The sequence below is a fragment of the Furipterus horrens genome, unplaced genomic scaffold (assembly GCF_987537825.1).
Source record: "Furipterus horrens unplaced genomic scaffold, mFurHor1.1.pri manual_scaffold_1, whole genome shotgun sequence".
NCBI lineage: Eukaryota > Metazoa > Chordata > Mammalia > Chiroptera > Furipteridae > Furipterus > Furipterus horrens.
Genome location: NW_028327171.1, coordinates 70610447 through 70626485, shown reverse-complemented (window position 1 = coordinate 70626485; position 16039 = coordinate 70610447). Strand labels below are relative to the sequence as shown.

The 16039-nt window shown below is 37.7% G+C and overlaps 1 protein-coding gene across 1 annotated transcript in view; it reads left to right on the top strand.

The window, feature by feature from the left end:
- The first annotated feature begins 3189 nt into the window (after positions 1 to 3189).
- The window catches only part of GBE1 (1,4-alpha-glucan branching enzyme 1), a 267728-nt gene continuing 254878 nt past the window's right edge, over positions 3190 to 16039 (top strand). The window contains exon 1 of the mRNA XM_090275929.1: positions 3190 to 3546. Coding sequence (XP_090132055.1) covers positions 3422 to 3546 — 125 coding nt within the window. The 5' untranslated portion in view covers positions 3190 to 3421. The remainder of the gene's footprint in view (positions 3547 to 16039) is intronic.

The following is a 16039-nucleotide window of genomic DNA, read 5'->3' as shown; positions in this document are numbered from 1 at the left end:
CTAAGAACTTATAGCTTGATGAGGGACATAACCTTTGTACGAAAGAAAAAGTTATCCTTCCTAGAAGCAAATGGCAAGAAGCAAACGGCCTCAGTTGGTCTCTTGGTTGGGCATCCCTCAAGTAGTAAGTAGCCTATAAAATTGGTTGCCTTGCATGTGGAAGAGGTTTTAGTGAAACTAGTCCCTAATTTTTATTTTTATTTTTGTATTCCATAGCAGTCTGGATACAGAAATGGAGAAGGCGAATCAATTGATTTTAGGTTGAGGTTTTGCCATGTAAGCATGGTAAAATCAATCACAAAGGGACAAGATAGCTGAAAACACTGGCAAGTTTTATGGATAGTGGATCTAGGATGGATAGCAAAGGGAGATGTGGCAGACACAACTATCCATTCTTCTTTTTCCATGTGAATTGAATCACCATTTTATCCAGAAGTTTGGCAGCAATGCAGTAAAAGAAAGGGAACTGAATGCAAGCAGTGAATCACAGTTGAAACCAATCATGGTAGTCACATTCCTCTGTGTCAGTTTAGGGGTGGGTATGTGACCAAGTTTCAGCATAAGAGATATAAAGTTTTCCCTTAGGCAAAGATGCCCAGGATAAAAACTCATTTTACTTTCCTTTAGATGTGTCCTTATGAGGAAGTGAGCTGTGGTAGCCATTTTTTGACCATGACAGGGCAAACTGGAGCTCAAATACTACATGAGTAAATGAAAGAACCAAAAAACCTGGGTCCTCAATTACACTATTAAAGATAGAAGGGTTATTATCACTTTCTTCTTTCTGAAATTTCTCCTTTGTCTTGTCAAAAACCACTTTTTCCTTTATCTATAGGATTTTACTTAAGTTACTTCATTTTTACTTTTCTCCCTAGAGGTTGGTCATAGTTTGTTTTAGTCACTTAAAAAAATTATTTTTTTCATTAGGCAGCGTATTTGTAGTTTTAAATAATATATTTAGTATCACCTATACTCAAAAATATCCTTTTTTGGTATTTTAAAAACACCTTTACTGAGCTGTTATTCACATATTACACACACACTTAAAGTGAACAATTCCAAAGTTTTTATCCTAAGCACAGAGCCGTACAACCACAGGCATAATCAATTTTAGAATAATTTCATCACCCCTAAAAGAAACCCTGTATTCAGGAGCAGTCACTCTCCATTCTCTTCCACCCTGGGAAACCAATACTCTACTTTTTCACAGACTTAACTATTTCGTGAGCTTTATGACTATTAAAACTTGTACTGTTCACCACGAATCCCAGTATCTAGGAAAATGGTTGGCTCATGGGACTTCAATACTTGTTCAATAGTGAAACAAGATGGAATAAGTCCTTGCTTTCTCAGAGTTTATATTCTAAAGGGGGAGATCAATCAATTAAAGAGGAAAAAAACTACCTAAATTTTGTTAACTGTTGCATAGGAGAGAATGCACTGTAACAGGATATTAAGGAATCTATTTAGATATAATAGCAAAATCAGAGGCTTCTCAGAGACGAGCTGACATTTAGGCTGAGATTTTAATTAATGCTGTGAAGGAACCAGTCAAAAAGAGCTTAGGGAAGTGAACCCCCAACAACAACAAAAAAGAGCAAGTGAAGTTTCAAGGGCTACAAATAATACAGTAAATTCCCGGAAAGTCAGTGTCACTACAGAATAGTAAAGCCAGAGGATGATGAAAAAGGTGGTTAAGGAGCAGATTATACAAGCCTTGTTGGGGATGGTAAATTTATACTTAACTCTAAGTGAACTGGAATGTCATTTATGATTCATTCCTTGTGTAGAGCCTTACTATTCAAACTGTGCCCCCAATCAGCAGCAGCAGCATCACCTCTGAACTTTTTAAACTGCAGAATCTGAGGCAACACCCTAGAACCGATGAAGAGTGTTACTTAACCAGATCCCCAGGTGATTCAGGTGTACATTAAATCTTGAGAAACAGTAGAGAATGGATTAGGAGTTTGAAAGAAGAGAGAGGAAACATGCTAGTCCAAGTGAGGAATGAAGGCTGCCTGTTTAAAGGCAATAGCAGAAAGGATAAGAAAACCTACTTAGGGTATATTTTGGAGATAACTAATTTTGGTCTCTTAGTCAGTGAAGTGGAGATTACAGTAAGCAGGTATTGATACAAACCTGGATTTCTGAGAAAAGTTTGGGATTGGAGATACAGATATGCCAGTCTATGAATATCCTGCTTCTGAGTTTCAAGTATTGTTTTATAGTTTCACGTTGACAAATGTTTGCATGTTGCCCTCTTTATGGAAAATAAGACATGTCTTGCTGTCCAAGTTTGCCAGTCTTTCACTTTGAGGTTCTGTTCCTAGATATCTTTCAAGTCCTTTTTAACCCTTTCACTAAAAACATGTATGGCACAGCTGAATTCCTATTTAATGCTCTTCCCTACACCATTTCTCTCATCTAGGATAGTTGTATCAAATTCAGAAATAGCCTAAGTAAAACTAATGAACATCAACCTCAGGAAACAGTTCACGTTGGCTTATGATTTCCAAAGGCATAGCAAAAAATGACACACAGGTCAAGCTACTCTTGCAATATAAGCTAAATTGTTTTGTTTGTATGACTAAACTGGTTTTGTCTGCTCATTTTAAGTTTGTTACAATTTATAAACACAATCAAGCCCCCCCCCCTTTTTTTAAAGTATGGTGAACGAGAAAACTTCTTGCCATGGTTTCAATTCTCAGCCATTCATAACTCTGAGAATATGACTACAGCACTGGAGTGTCCGTGGGATGGTTCCAGGATCCCGTCTCTTCTGGTTAAAATCACAAGGCAGGGAAAACCTGGCACTTTTCCGGTTAGGAAGTGATACTAACTTTTTCAATGATACACGGTAAATGTATTTGATCCGTCTGAAGCACCGCCTTAACAAAAATAAAGTCTAATAACTTTGAGAAGAAATTTCCCTTCCAATAAAACCATATACGCATTTGAAGGGGGTGCAACCAGTGAGAACTGTCTAAAGAAGAAAAGCGGAGGGTTTGCTCCAGCGCCAAGCCTGGGTCGGGGCAACAGAAGGTAAGTCTGAGTTAAATGGACTCGGACCTGCCTCCTCGGGTGGTATCGGCCCGGCGGGGCAAAAAGGTTGGGGGAGGAAAGGGCACGTCTCCGCGTGACCTCCAGGTGAGTCGCGTGGGTGGACCAAGGCGCCGAGGCACCTCCTTCCCTTTCGGGACGTGCGCTCCGTTGTAACCCTGGGTCCCGCTCCTCCCCGCCAGCGGGGGGAGAAGGGGGGCAAGCGTTGTTCGCTCAGGCTATAAAGGGCCTTGGGCCACCGCGGCCGGCTTCAGCGTCCTCCGGCTCCGCCCTCGCTTCTTTCCTCCCGGCTCCAGCACTCTTTCTCTCTCGGGTTCCACTCGACCCTCTCGGGTCTCGGCTACTCGGGCTGCGGTGGAAGATGGCGGCCCCAGCCGACTGCTCTGGGGAGGCGCTGGCTGCTGCCCTGGCGGACGTGCCCGAACTTGCCAGACTCCTGGAGATTGACCCGTACCTGAAGCCCTTCGCCTCGGATTTCCAGCGCAGGTACCAGCTGATTCCGTCAGGGTTCTCCTCCCCATCCCCCCCGTTCTTCAGAGCGGGGCAGGCCCGCTTCCACGCGCATGCTCTGGCCTCCCTCCCGCCCCCTTTCGGCTCCTGGGCGCGTAGCCCCTCCCCTCGCGGCCCCGCCTCTGGTCTAGGAGGTTGGCATCTTCCGTGGGTGGGCGTGCGGTTCTTTCTGGTAATTAAGTTCTGTGGTTTCCGGAGTTGTTAGGTTGACTACGCTGGCCCCTTGACTGGACGAAGAAGCCCCGAATTAACTTTTCCCTTCCTCTCTCCCCTCTCTTGGGGTCTGTGGTTTTGCGCCATTGAGTACGTGCTTTGCCTCCTAGTCCTCTTTTCCCTCTGTGCTGAAGCTGAGGGAGGCCGTGCCACTGTACCGAGCTGATACTGTGAATTAGCGTGTGTATAATTGCGCTTTAAGTTTTTTCTAGTTTATTTCATGGCAAATATTGTGATTTTTTATATCTAACAGGGTTCTTTCTGGCAGCTTTTGTTTTACCCCACTCTTAAGAGATTAAGCCAATCTTGGTCAACCTCTCGATCCCCAACTTTGATGAGTAAACTGTGCAGCAACATGTATCTGCTTTTGGCATTGCCATGCTGGAGAGGGCGAAAGGCAAGAAAACCAAACTTCTAGAAGGCGATTTAGAATGCTTTAATTTTAGCCTGTCTGTTATTCTGTAGTAAATTGGTTTACTGCAGTTAAGTTGCTGGGATAATAGTGCTAAGTAGTCAGCTCAATTTTAAAAGTATAGTTTTTAAGACTATAATAGTTGCTATACTGGTTATAATAGTTACATTTATGAGATGAACACACTGTGATTTAATAGTTCCTGCCCTTTATGCTGAACTACTTGAGACTGGAAATAATTAAGGCAACAGAATATAGTCAAATATCAAGAAACAAAATAGCTAGTTACTGGCAAGAAAAACAGTGCTAGCAATGGAACAAGGTTAAGGTTTTTTGTTTTTGTTTTTGTTTTTAATTTAAAATTAAATGACTTAACATTGTCACTTATTACCTGTATTCAATTCAGCAACTATTTTTTAAAGAATCATAAGGAATAACATTTCATTCCAGAGTTTGTATATCCTAACGAATAAGCCTTCCTCGTTGTTCAATTATGCAGATGATAGGACCCTTATATAAGCTGTATAGGGAGCAGCCTTGTGAAATTGTTTTTTATATTTACACTGTTCTCAAAGAAACAGTTAATAATCTTCATAGTTCAAGGATTTAATTTAGAAAGAGTCAAAAATTTTAGAACAAAAGATGTTGGTCATATTTTTTTGATGTGCTTATTAATGATGACACTATGCTTTGTAAAAATAAGACATTCCTAAGAGTTGTGGAAATGTTTTATCTGTTTCCCATCCTCCACCTTTAAGAAAAATGATTACAAGCAGAGGTATATCCCTAGTTAAGTGTTTCTTTCATGTAACTCACTTCAGCTCTATTGGGATTGAAGCAATTATGATCCTCTTTCATGGTTTGTTAAAGCTAATTGGGGGGGCAAGGTCAGAATAAAGAAGTGGGGGCAATTTAGTGTTTTTGATGAGAAGTCTGGTTCAATGGGTCCTTGTGCCTCACTCTGACCTACTTCTGGTCTTGGTTCTCAGTAATTGCCATTTTCCAGCACATATGTTCCATTTAGGCATTTCAAATAGTTATTTGGCATTTTGCAGCAGTAACTTTTAATGTTAACAGTTGAAGAATAAACAATTCTTCCTTCATGAAGTTTGGTCCTGGTTACTTTTTCTATTTTCTGTTTATTTCTAATAACTCACCAGGGCAGTGTGCCTTTGGCATAACACACATACATAGCCAGTCAAACATTTAGGTGCAAAATATGATTACCAAGGATTGAATAAAATTTGGAGTACAAACAATATAGAAGAAGGTGAGGAGAGAGCCAGTTTCTTCTCATTGGGGGACCATCTCATCCTTCTTTCAATGTATTTTCACTGGAAATTCTGTTATTCTTGTATATCTTTTCTGTAACTGTAAGAATGTTGACTCAAGTATGAGGATTAGTGAATTACTTTGTGCCATAATAAAAAATTAGGACATTAGCATGAATGACAGACTCTGTGATGTCTCATTGATTACCTCTTAAGATGGAATTCTTCTCGTTGCTGTTTTTTTACCTGCTATTTACATTATAATTAGTTGCTACAATCATAATTCTAACATCTTCCTGTTTTAAAGTAGTGACATTTAATTTTCTCCATATTACATGCCAACTTGAGGCATCTATCTATAGGACTCTCCTCATAGCAGTCAAGGCTAATGAAGACTTTGTTTTGAAACTTGTTTTTACAATGTCAGTAGCAAGAAACAGAGAACATGTATTATGCACTGTTTCTTAAACTTTTTGCCTGACTCCTCCACTGATACATTGGCCCGTGCAAGTCAAATGTGACTTCTGAGCCATGTGAGTGGACGAGAGAATTGACATTCCTGAACAGCCTGAAAAACAACACACTTGCAATAACAAGCATCTATATCCTCTGTTTAAAGTTTATATAATACTTTTATATACATTATGTAATTTAATTTAGTCCTCATAACAAAACCACAAGGTAGGAAGTGCGGGCATTTTTTTTTTTCCTGTTTTACAGATGAGAAACCTGAGATTTGGTGACTGACTTAAGTTGACATGGCTGATGAGTGTTGCAGCTAAAATTAGGTAATCTTTCTTTACTAAAACTGTTTCCGACAAGTTCACAAACAATGGTTTCTTGGTAAGACAATGGATACCTCCAGCATTGGACGTTTGGGACTACTTCTTGGATCCTCAAAGCCATGATACTGCAGCTTTTGCTTTTCTTCCATTATCTCTGGTGGTATCTTCTCAACATCCTTCTGACTGCTTAATATAGTAAGATTCTCTGGGCCTTCCCTAGGTCCTTTTCTATGTATTTTTCCTAGCATTCTTATTCATCCTGTGGGTTCTATCTCTGTATTGAGGCTTCCCATGTCTATCGTCACCCCAAAAGACATATTTATAAATATCTTCATTTTGATGTCCTATAAAAACAACACTCAACATGTATGAAGTTGAATTTATGGTTTTTTTATATTAAACCTGTTTGTACTTTTATATCCTATCTCAGTATGTGGTATCTTCATCTATCAACTAGTCTAGTTCTAAAACTTAAGAATTATCCTTAATTACTCTTTTCCTCTCCTCTTATCTTCAAGTCTAGTTAGTTATAGCTCCTGTTTTTCAATTATGTGCCACTCTTTCTACTGTTTCCATCTTAAGTTACTAGCATCTCTAGCCTAATATACAAAAACAGCCTCATAGTAGTTGCCCCTTTTCAAATCTTCTCAATAATTCCTAAGGTATGGTGCAGACCTTTTCATGACTTAAAAGATCCTGTATTGTCTGGTCCCTGTCTACATTTTTAGCCTCGTCTTTGGACCCACCTTTCATTCTGTACCATCTAATTAGAGGGAGCTTAAGGGTAGTGATGTAGATGAGATGATATTTGTTTTATAGATGTATTTCTTTCTTAAATATTGAAGATTTTCATTTCTTATTTTGTATAAGCTCATAAGATGTTAGGGATCCAGAAAAATCACTGAATAAAAGTTGAGAGAAAGATCAAGAAATTGAGCATTTACTGCTCATTATCAGAAGAGTGAGTCTTAGTTTAGTAGGAAATGAATTAATAAGTAAAATCTTTGTTTAATTTTTATTAATAGAAAACAATTTTCCTCTATCCCAGAAAATAGATCTTGAACAAATGTTTAAAGAATATCAGTTTGAAGTGTGCCAGAACGTTATCCTGTCTTGAATGCCACATGTTTTGTTCTAGCCGTTTGTGCAGCTATGCTTTTATACATGATGTTTCTTCTCCTTTCTCCGTCTTATAAGTTTCTGTACAGCTTAAAGACTTATTATATGCTTTCCCTAACTTCTCCCCACTGCTTATCTACCAACTTGAACACTCCCATCCTAAGGATGACCATCCACTGTGAAGTAGTTGTCTTGCTGCTGTTTTGTGCCCCCCACTAGATTGTTTGGTCTCATAGGTGGGATTTTTATTGTTTGCACACTGTTGTATTGTCAGTCTGTTGAACCATACCTGGCTTAGAGGAAACAGTGCAGTATTTGAATGAGCAAATGATTGAATGAATGTCTTCTGATCCTTTCCTTTTTCCATACTCTTGAGTCTTAGGTCAACTCATCTGAAGCTAAAAATGTTAGTGATGCTAGGATGGAGAAGTAGTAGTTACCTGGAGGTTATGTGTGACAATCTGGGGAAAGGGAATATATTTTCAAATAAAGAGCTAAAGATAACCAGAAAATCAAGAAAAATCTTATTAATTAGATCCTTTCATAGTCCACAGAGACTAGAGGTTTAATCACTGAAGGAATACACAGTTTGAGAGAGCCTCAGGTCAAATTGAGTGCCCAAGAATGGTAAGAGAGGTTTTTGTGAGCCCAAGTGTGTTAAGTATTATAATTACAGTGAACATCTCCATTTTGATAGAAATAAAAATAGCTTTTACATTGGTGTCTAATAAGAATTGGAAAACTGTTTGGATTCAGTGTTATTAGTAACCACACCAAAAATTGATTCTAACAGCACAGAAGTTTTATATCATTGTTGAATGGCGCACTTTCTGTTTTCTCAATCTAAGTTGTGGGATCTGAAGAGTCAAATATCAGTGATTCTAGAAGGCAGGGAAGAATAAGAAGATTGCAAGACGCACCTGGCCTGCTCTTTTGTACTAATAGATTCATTTACCCTTTGCAGCTAAGATCTGTACTAACTCTGGAGCAATTCATGAATTTTCTACACTGATGGGCAAGGGACTGTGCCCTCTCTTCACTTTCAAAGTGCCTTAAAATGACTTGATGGAGCATTTTGGTTTCATTTAGGCTCTGGCACTTGCTATATTACCTCCTGAGAAGTGACACTATGTCAGCGATTTTCAATCACTGTGCTGCAGGCATTTTTAAAATATGCAATACCTGACCCCTGTTCCCTTAGATTGTCAAATTAAAAAATGGCCACAGACAATACAACAATGGCCATCCATGTCAATGCCCTGTCTTGAAACATAAATATATGGGTTATATAATAGAGTTGCATCTATTGGTCATGTTGCATAATATGGTTGAGTCTGATGGGTGCCAGAAATCCTTATATTCAAGTATAGGCACCTGATTTTAAAAAAGTTACTTTGGAGCAAAAGGGGTAGGTAATGATTATTATATTTTTTTGGTATATCATTCAAAATTATACATATTTTTGTCAGATTGGTAAAAAGTGTATTTTTGGTGTGCTACAGAATTTTAATAATTAGTTTATGTGTGCCATGAGATGAAAAAAATTGAAAAACCACTCCTTTATGTGGTAACTTCCTTTTTTAAGTATGTTTTATTGATTATCCTATTACAGTTATCCAAATTTTCCCCCTCTGCCATCCTCTGCCCAGTACCCCGCTTCCCTCTGGCAGCCACCTCCATTAGTTCATGTCTGTGGGTTTTACATATAAGTTCTTTGGCTTCTCCATTTCCTTTATTATTCTTAACATCCCCCTGTCTATTTTGTTCCTACTAATTATGCTTCTTAATCCCTGTACCATTTCTCCATTCTCCCCTTTCCCCTGCCAGCTGATAACCCTCCAAATTACCTCCATATCTAGTATTCTGTTTCTGTTCTGGTTGTTTGCTTAGTTTGTTTTTTAGATTCAATTGTTGATAGTTGTGAATTTATTGCCTTTTCAATGTTCATGGTTTTGATCTTCTTTTTCTTAAATAAATCCCTTTAACATTTTATGTAATAATGGCTTGGTGGTGATGAACTCCTTGAGCTTTACCTTGTCTGGGAAGCACTTTATCTGCCCTTCCATTCTAAATGGTAGTTTTGCTGGATAGAATAATCTAGGTTGTAGGTCCTTGATTTTCATTACTTTGAATACTTTTTGCCAGTCCCTTCTTGCTTGCAAAGTTTCTTTTGAGAAACCAGCTGATAGTCTTATGTGGACTTCTTTGTAGATAACTCTTTCTATTGTTGCTTTTAGATTCTTTACCTTTAACCTTTACCATTTTAATTATGATGTGTCTTGATGTGTTCCTCTTTGGGTCCAACTTTTTTGGGACTCTTTGTGCTTCCTGGACTTGTATGTCTGTTTCTTTCACCAAGTTAGGGAAGTTTACTTTCATTAATTTTTCAAATAAGTTTTCAATTTTTTGCTCTTCCTCTTCTCCTTTTGACATCCCTATAATTCAGATGTTGGCATGTTTGGAGATGTCCCCAGAGGTTCTTAAACCTCTCTGTCTCTCTCTCTCTCTTTTTTTTTTAATTCTTGTTTCTTCTTTTTGTTCTGGTTGAATGTTTGTGTCTTTGGTTCAAATCGTTGGTTTGAATCCCAGCTTCCTTCCCTTTTCTTTTGGTTTCCTGTGTATTATTCTTTATTTCACTTACTGTAACCTTCATTTCTTCCTTTATTTTTTTGTTGTACTCAGGAGTTCTCTGAGTATCCTGATAACTAGTGTTCTGAACTCTGCATCTGATATGTTAGCTATCTCTGTTCCACTTAGTTCTTTTTCTGAGGTTTTGTTCTGTTCTTTGATGTGGGCTATATTTCTTTGTCTCCTCAATTTAGCAGCCTCCCTGTGTTTGTTTCTGTGTATTAGGTAGAACTACTTTTATTTCCTGTTGTAGTAGCATGGCCTATGTAGAAAAGACACCTGTAAATTGTGTGGGGCGGAGCCTTAGGTAATTGTCAGTGTGGGGCAACCTGCTTCACTGCTTTGTTGCTCTGTGTGGTAAGAGCTTGGAGAGTGGACAGTGCCACCACCTGGCCTCTGGTGGTTCACCTGGTGCTCACCCCATTTCCAGTCATCTCACCCCCGTCCCATGTGCAAGTGGTGCCCTTCCAGCTGTGGCACCGGTGGTGAATCCTGGGGTGGGTGGACTTGCGTATGTTCTAAGACTGTGTTAGCCCTTTAAGCAGCAAAAATCCAGCAGTTTCTTCTGCTGCCCCAACCCCCGCTGGCTTTTACAGCAGAAGTTATAGGGATTTATCTTCCTGGTGCTGGAACCTTGGGCTGTGTGGTCTGGCCTGGGGCTGGGTTCACTTGCTTTCACGGTATCTGTCCCTCCCATTTGTTCTGCTGTTGCTGCTGCTGCTGTTGCCTTGCTGGGCCACACCACTTCTCTGTCCCTCTCTGTGACTCTGCCCCTCCTATCCATCTAGATGAATGTGTCTTCTTTAAATCCTTGATTGTTGGACTTCCATACAGCTTGATTTTTCCAACAATTCTGGGAGTTTTAGTTTTCAGATCTGGTTTTAATGCTTTCTGTGGTTGTATGAGGAGGTGAAGCGTGTCTACCTTTCCCTCAATCTTGACTGAAAGTTATGTCGTAACTTCTTAGAGAATTCAGTTCAGCTCTCACCAAGCTGGCCCTAGTTCATCAGTGAGATAATAAATCAACCATCAGATAAATAATGTGACCAGAAATTTCCCTTAGCTCTTCACTTTTCTGGTTAATGGCATCTTTACTTTAGGGGGTTTCTTCTTTTTCCCAGTATTTGATTGTGTGAATGAGGCGAGGAGGTAATAATTTTAATCATAATCTGATAGAGAAGGAAAATAATGTGTTTAGACCTTGATCCTTAATTTGGAGAGGAAATGATAAGGCAATTGCCTGTTTACTATAAGCTCAAGGCAAGATGAATCTGGGATATAATGAGCACAAAGCTCATTTTATTGAGAGAGGTAAATGCCAACCTGCAGAAACTCCAGATAAGTCTTCTCTTGATCTTCCTTGTCTGTCTTTTCTCTTCTTCACATTCTAGGGCATCAGTGACAGTGATTTACTTCCTCTTGAACTCTAGATGGTTGGAGTAACGATCATATTCCGTTTACTAACAGCAGCAATAACTTTGAAAATAATAAGAGAAAAATATAGTAGTTTAAAATTTTGAAAATGGAAGAATTATCAAGTGGAGTCTAAACATATACTGTATTCCCTCATTTATCACGGGTATTATGTTCTAGACCCGCCCCCCGCCCCCGCAATAGGTGAAAATCCGCAAAGTAAGAACCTTATATTTATTTTAGTATTTATATATATTTTAAGGCTTTATAAACCCTTCCCACATACTTATAAACCATTGCCAGTCCCTTATTAACCTTTTCCACTCCCTTATTAACCTTTTCCACACTTTTATAAACACTACTTACATTCTTAAACATATTTTACACTCTTAAACCTACGTAATTTTAACAACATACGTATACAGTACCGCAAAATCTTGTGATATAGCGAAAAATCCGTGATAGATAATTAAATATAATATTTAAAAAAATTCCGCGATATAGTGAGGCCATGATAAGTGAACCGTGATATACAGAGGGACTACTGTAATCTGTTAATAAAAGTATTAAAGACTGTGTCTTGCCTTTTCTTTATTTTTTTTCATTTGCTGACTTTAGTTATTTTCAGTGTGTTAGGTTTTGCAATGAGATGCATAATACAAAGGAATGAAATAATCGTGTGTTTTAGTAGATCCATTGAACAATAAATTACAAGGCATAATATTTGGGTATGTACTTTAGATCTGTAATGTAAAGTATGATATCAGAAACCAAGTCTACAAATACACTTCTTCTATAGGTAACCTTGAGGTTTGCAAGTATTTAGCAAGTATGAATTAAATATTTCTTTTACCAATGAAATCATATGTTAATATTATCAATCTAATTTATTTTTATTTTCAAAAATAATAAGGAGCTAGCCACAGGCTATATTTAATTATAACCTGCATAATACAGATATGTTTTTTGTTATAGAAATATGATAAAATCTGTTATGCATTTAGGTCTATGTAATAGAAAACCCAACATACCGTCATATACCAGAAAAACCCACCTAAGTTGTTGAAAATAAAGGTTTGTATTTTCACAAAGACAATGAATATGAGTTATTTGGTTCTTGCATTGACCCATCGTTCTTTATCTTTCAGCTTTAGTCTCTCCTTAGCTTATGGTCTTTATTCTTACGCTTAGCAGATGGCAGGGCACATCCAGGAGCATGTGCCAGCTACTATGTCCATTTTAGCTGAGCATATGTTAATTTTCCTGTAAACTCCATCTAATTCTTTTCATTTATAAATTATTGACCAGAACTGCTCCATGATCACCCTCAGCTAAAAGTGAGCCTGCATAATCAAGGCATTTAGTTTAGTTGCACACACATCTTCCTGAAATATCCTTTTATCTCACTCATCACAGCTTCCTAGAGCTCTTTCCCTTTCTTCAGTGAAGATACTGCATCTGGCTGAAGATGAAAAGTCCTAGTGAGACCATGTTTTAGTTTCTCAACATCCCAAAAGAGGTCTACAGCCACATCTCTTAATTTCACCAAAACCTAGGTCATGGCTGTCATGTTACCAGACCTGAATGTATCCTTTGAACTCTTTTCTTGGAGGAAATATAATGCTTTTGGCTGCTCTAGTCCAAAATGAGATGATCTGGTCTCCCAAGCCACCTGACTCCACAACTTTGCGAGCACCCCATCTTCTCTTTTTAATTTCACAGATATTTTAATCTTCAAAAATATGAGTTAGGTACTAATAATATTTTGTGTACTCTGGGTTTATTAAAGAGCAGTCTGATTTATCAAGTTATTTAGAGAATATATTGTTTAGATTAGAGAGAAGAACTAATTTAAAGATGTCAGTTAACATGTGCCCAATCTTTACAACAGTTTGTCTTTTGTTACGTAATGACATAGAAGCTTATGGGGGCTTTAACATTATACCTTTCTGTACTTTTCTTTCTAAAGCTTAAGATGTGTAACTATCATTCTTCACAATATACCTACCATAGACTTTTCACACAAATATAGGATTTTGTCATTACAGACATGTTTACTGTTTTGTTTTCCTCAGTAGGACTCAAGAGTAATTTGTGGAAGAATGCAATTCCTCTTCGATGTCAGAATAGAAGAAGATCAGTGATCTGGGTTTATATATTTACTTTTCCTTTTGTGAGATGTTATTAGTTTATTATCCATGATCATTCTATAATACTATTTGGAGATCATGAGTAACTAATGTCTGAGTTACCTTTGCTTTTTAATTGTTTTTACAGTCTTCTCTCAAAAGGATTGCTATTTAAAAAATTTGGAGGTTCAAAAACTAGTTCATATTTGTCATTTCTATTCTTTTATTCCCAGCTGTTATCTTTCTGTATTAAAACTCTCTGATACTTTTGTTTGCTTATTTGTGCTTTCTTTTTCCCCACAAATACATGTCTTCTATCCTCTTGACCACTTCAATTGGCAGTGCTATTTTCTTGTTTTAAATTGACTTGCTAGTTATAAGACTATAGTGAATTTAACTGGTCTCTTTTTGCTTCACTTCCATAAAGTATGCTATCCCCACATATTAGTTAAACCTCTACTCACAAATACAACATATAAGCAGGAAGTACTTAGAAACAAGAATGTTATAAAAACTTAAATTTTGTTGTAGCAGTTTCAAAGTACCTTTAAAATTAGAGGACATTCAACAATATTGTGAACTTAGAGAATTATAAATTGTGTTAGACTAGATTTTTAGAAGAAAAATGACTTTGAAATAATTATAGACTCACAGGAAGTTGCAAAAACAGTACAGAGGAGGCTTCTGTACCATTCGCTAGTCTTGCCCCATTGGTAATATCTTGCTTAACTAAATATATTACAATGTCAAAATCAGGAAGTTGACAGACCTCATTTAGATTTCACCAATTTTTACATGATTTTACTTGTGTGTATGCTTCTCTGCAGTTTTATCACTGGTAATGTTATTAATCACCACCAAAACGAAAATACATAACTGTTCCATCACCAAAAAGGAACTCCCTTATTTCTTTATATTTGTACTATCCCCACTTCCTCCACCCCTAACCTTTGGCAGTCTCTGATCAGTTTTCTCTCTTCTTTTTTCATTTTAGACAGTTACGTAAATTAAATCATAGAATACATTATCTTTTGGAGATTTGCCTTTTTTTTCACTCAGCCTAAAGCCCTTGAGATCAGTCCAAGTTGAATATATGAGTAGTTCATATATGCAACTTGTATTTCATGTATAGATGTACCACAGTTTATTCATTAAATTGTTGAAAGACATTTGGATTAGTTCTAGTTTTTGGCTTTTAAAAATACCGCCATAAAGCTAAGATATGAATAATTATGTCTGGGTTTTATTTCTCTGGGAGAAATGTTTAGGAGCATGATTGCTAGGTTATATGGCTAGGTTATATGGCAAGTGTATGCTTAGTTATATAAGAAATTGCCAAATATTTTTCATAGTGTTTGTACCATTTGCATCCTGACCAGAAAGGTATAAGGTGGTCCAATTTATCTGCATTCTTGTTAGCAGTTGGTATTGTCAATTTTTTTTTAACGTTAGCTGTTCTGATAGGTAGTTATATATCGTCATATGGCTAGTGACTACCATATCAGAGGGTGCAAGTTTAGATTATGTATCTGGAAGAGGAGCTTTTTATAGAAAGACCTGTGAAGACATTGAAGGAGAGGATTAAGGAGGCAGAAAGTTTCACTCAGCTATGTGTTCATTGTAACAGGGAAAAGTAGACCCATAGAGATTTTAATTTTTGTCTGACAAAGGGAATCAGCAATTATTGACCTGTGGCTCCCCCGCACCCCATACTTGAAAGGAAATGAATGGATGGGCCTTGAATGTAAACATAGAGAGATGCAATATCTGTAAGGAACTGGGGCTAACAAGGTGGCCACACTTTCCTCAAGTTACCTGGAATGACTTGGTTCACACTGTTCTTTTCAACTTAGACTGATCTCAAGGGCATTATGTCATATTTTCATATGCAAAATGAATTTCATCTGTCCCATAGAGCAAAAGCAAAAATAAGCACAAAACAAAACAAAAGCTTGGGCTAGCCAAAGTAAATCTGGTCCTTTCAGATAAAGTGACAGAGATCAGATGGCAACTTGGTGCCCTAATAGTCCTAGACCTTTTGGGATGTGCCAACCTCACTTTGACTCAGGCCAGATAACAGCTGTTCCTAACTTTGTTCTTCCAAGAGTCTTGCTTATGTGCAGTGACTCATTATGACTTGCATTATTCCTGAGTTGGTCTCTGCTTGTGAGAGAGGAGGGTTCGAAGGACTGCTCCTCAATAATTCTTCAAACTTCCGACAGTATTGTGGGTGTGTTTTATGCCCTTTTCTTTGTGACTTGCTTTTCTTATTTTCTCTATAGGGTAGTTTCTTCAGTATTTGTTCTTTTTATTTTGTACCTATTCTCTTTGCATACATAATAGTTACCCTTGTACTATTAGTTAAAAACATTGCCATTTAAGAAAGTGAAAATGTTTGCTCTCGTGAGCTGACGTGTCAGTCAGATTCTTCTTACGGAATGCTGTTTTCCACACTGTAGCTACCCAGTACATGCTGACTCCTGAGCATTTCTGGGATGC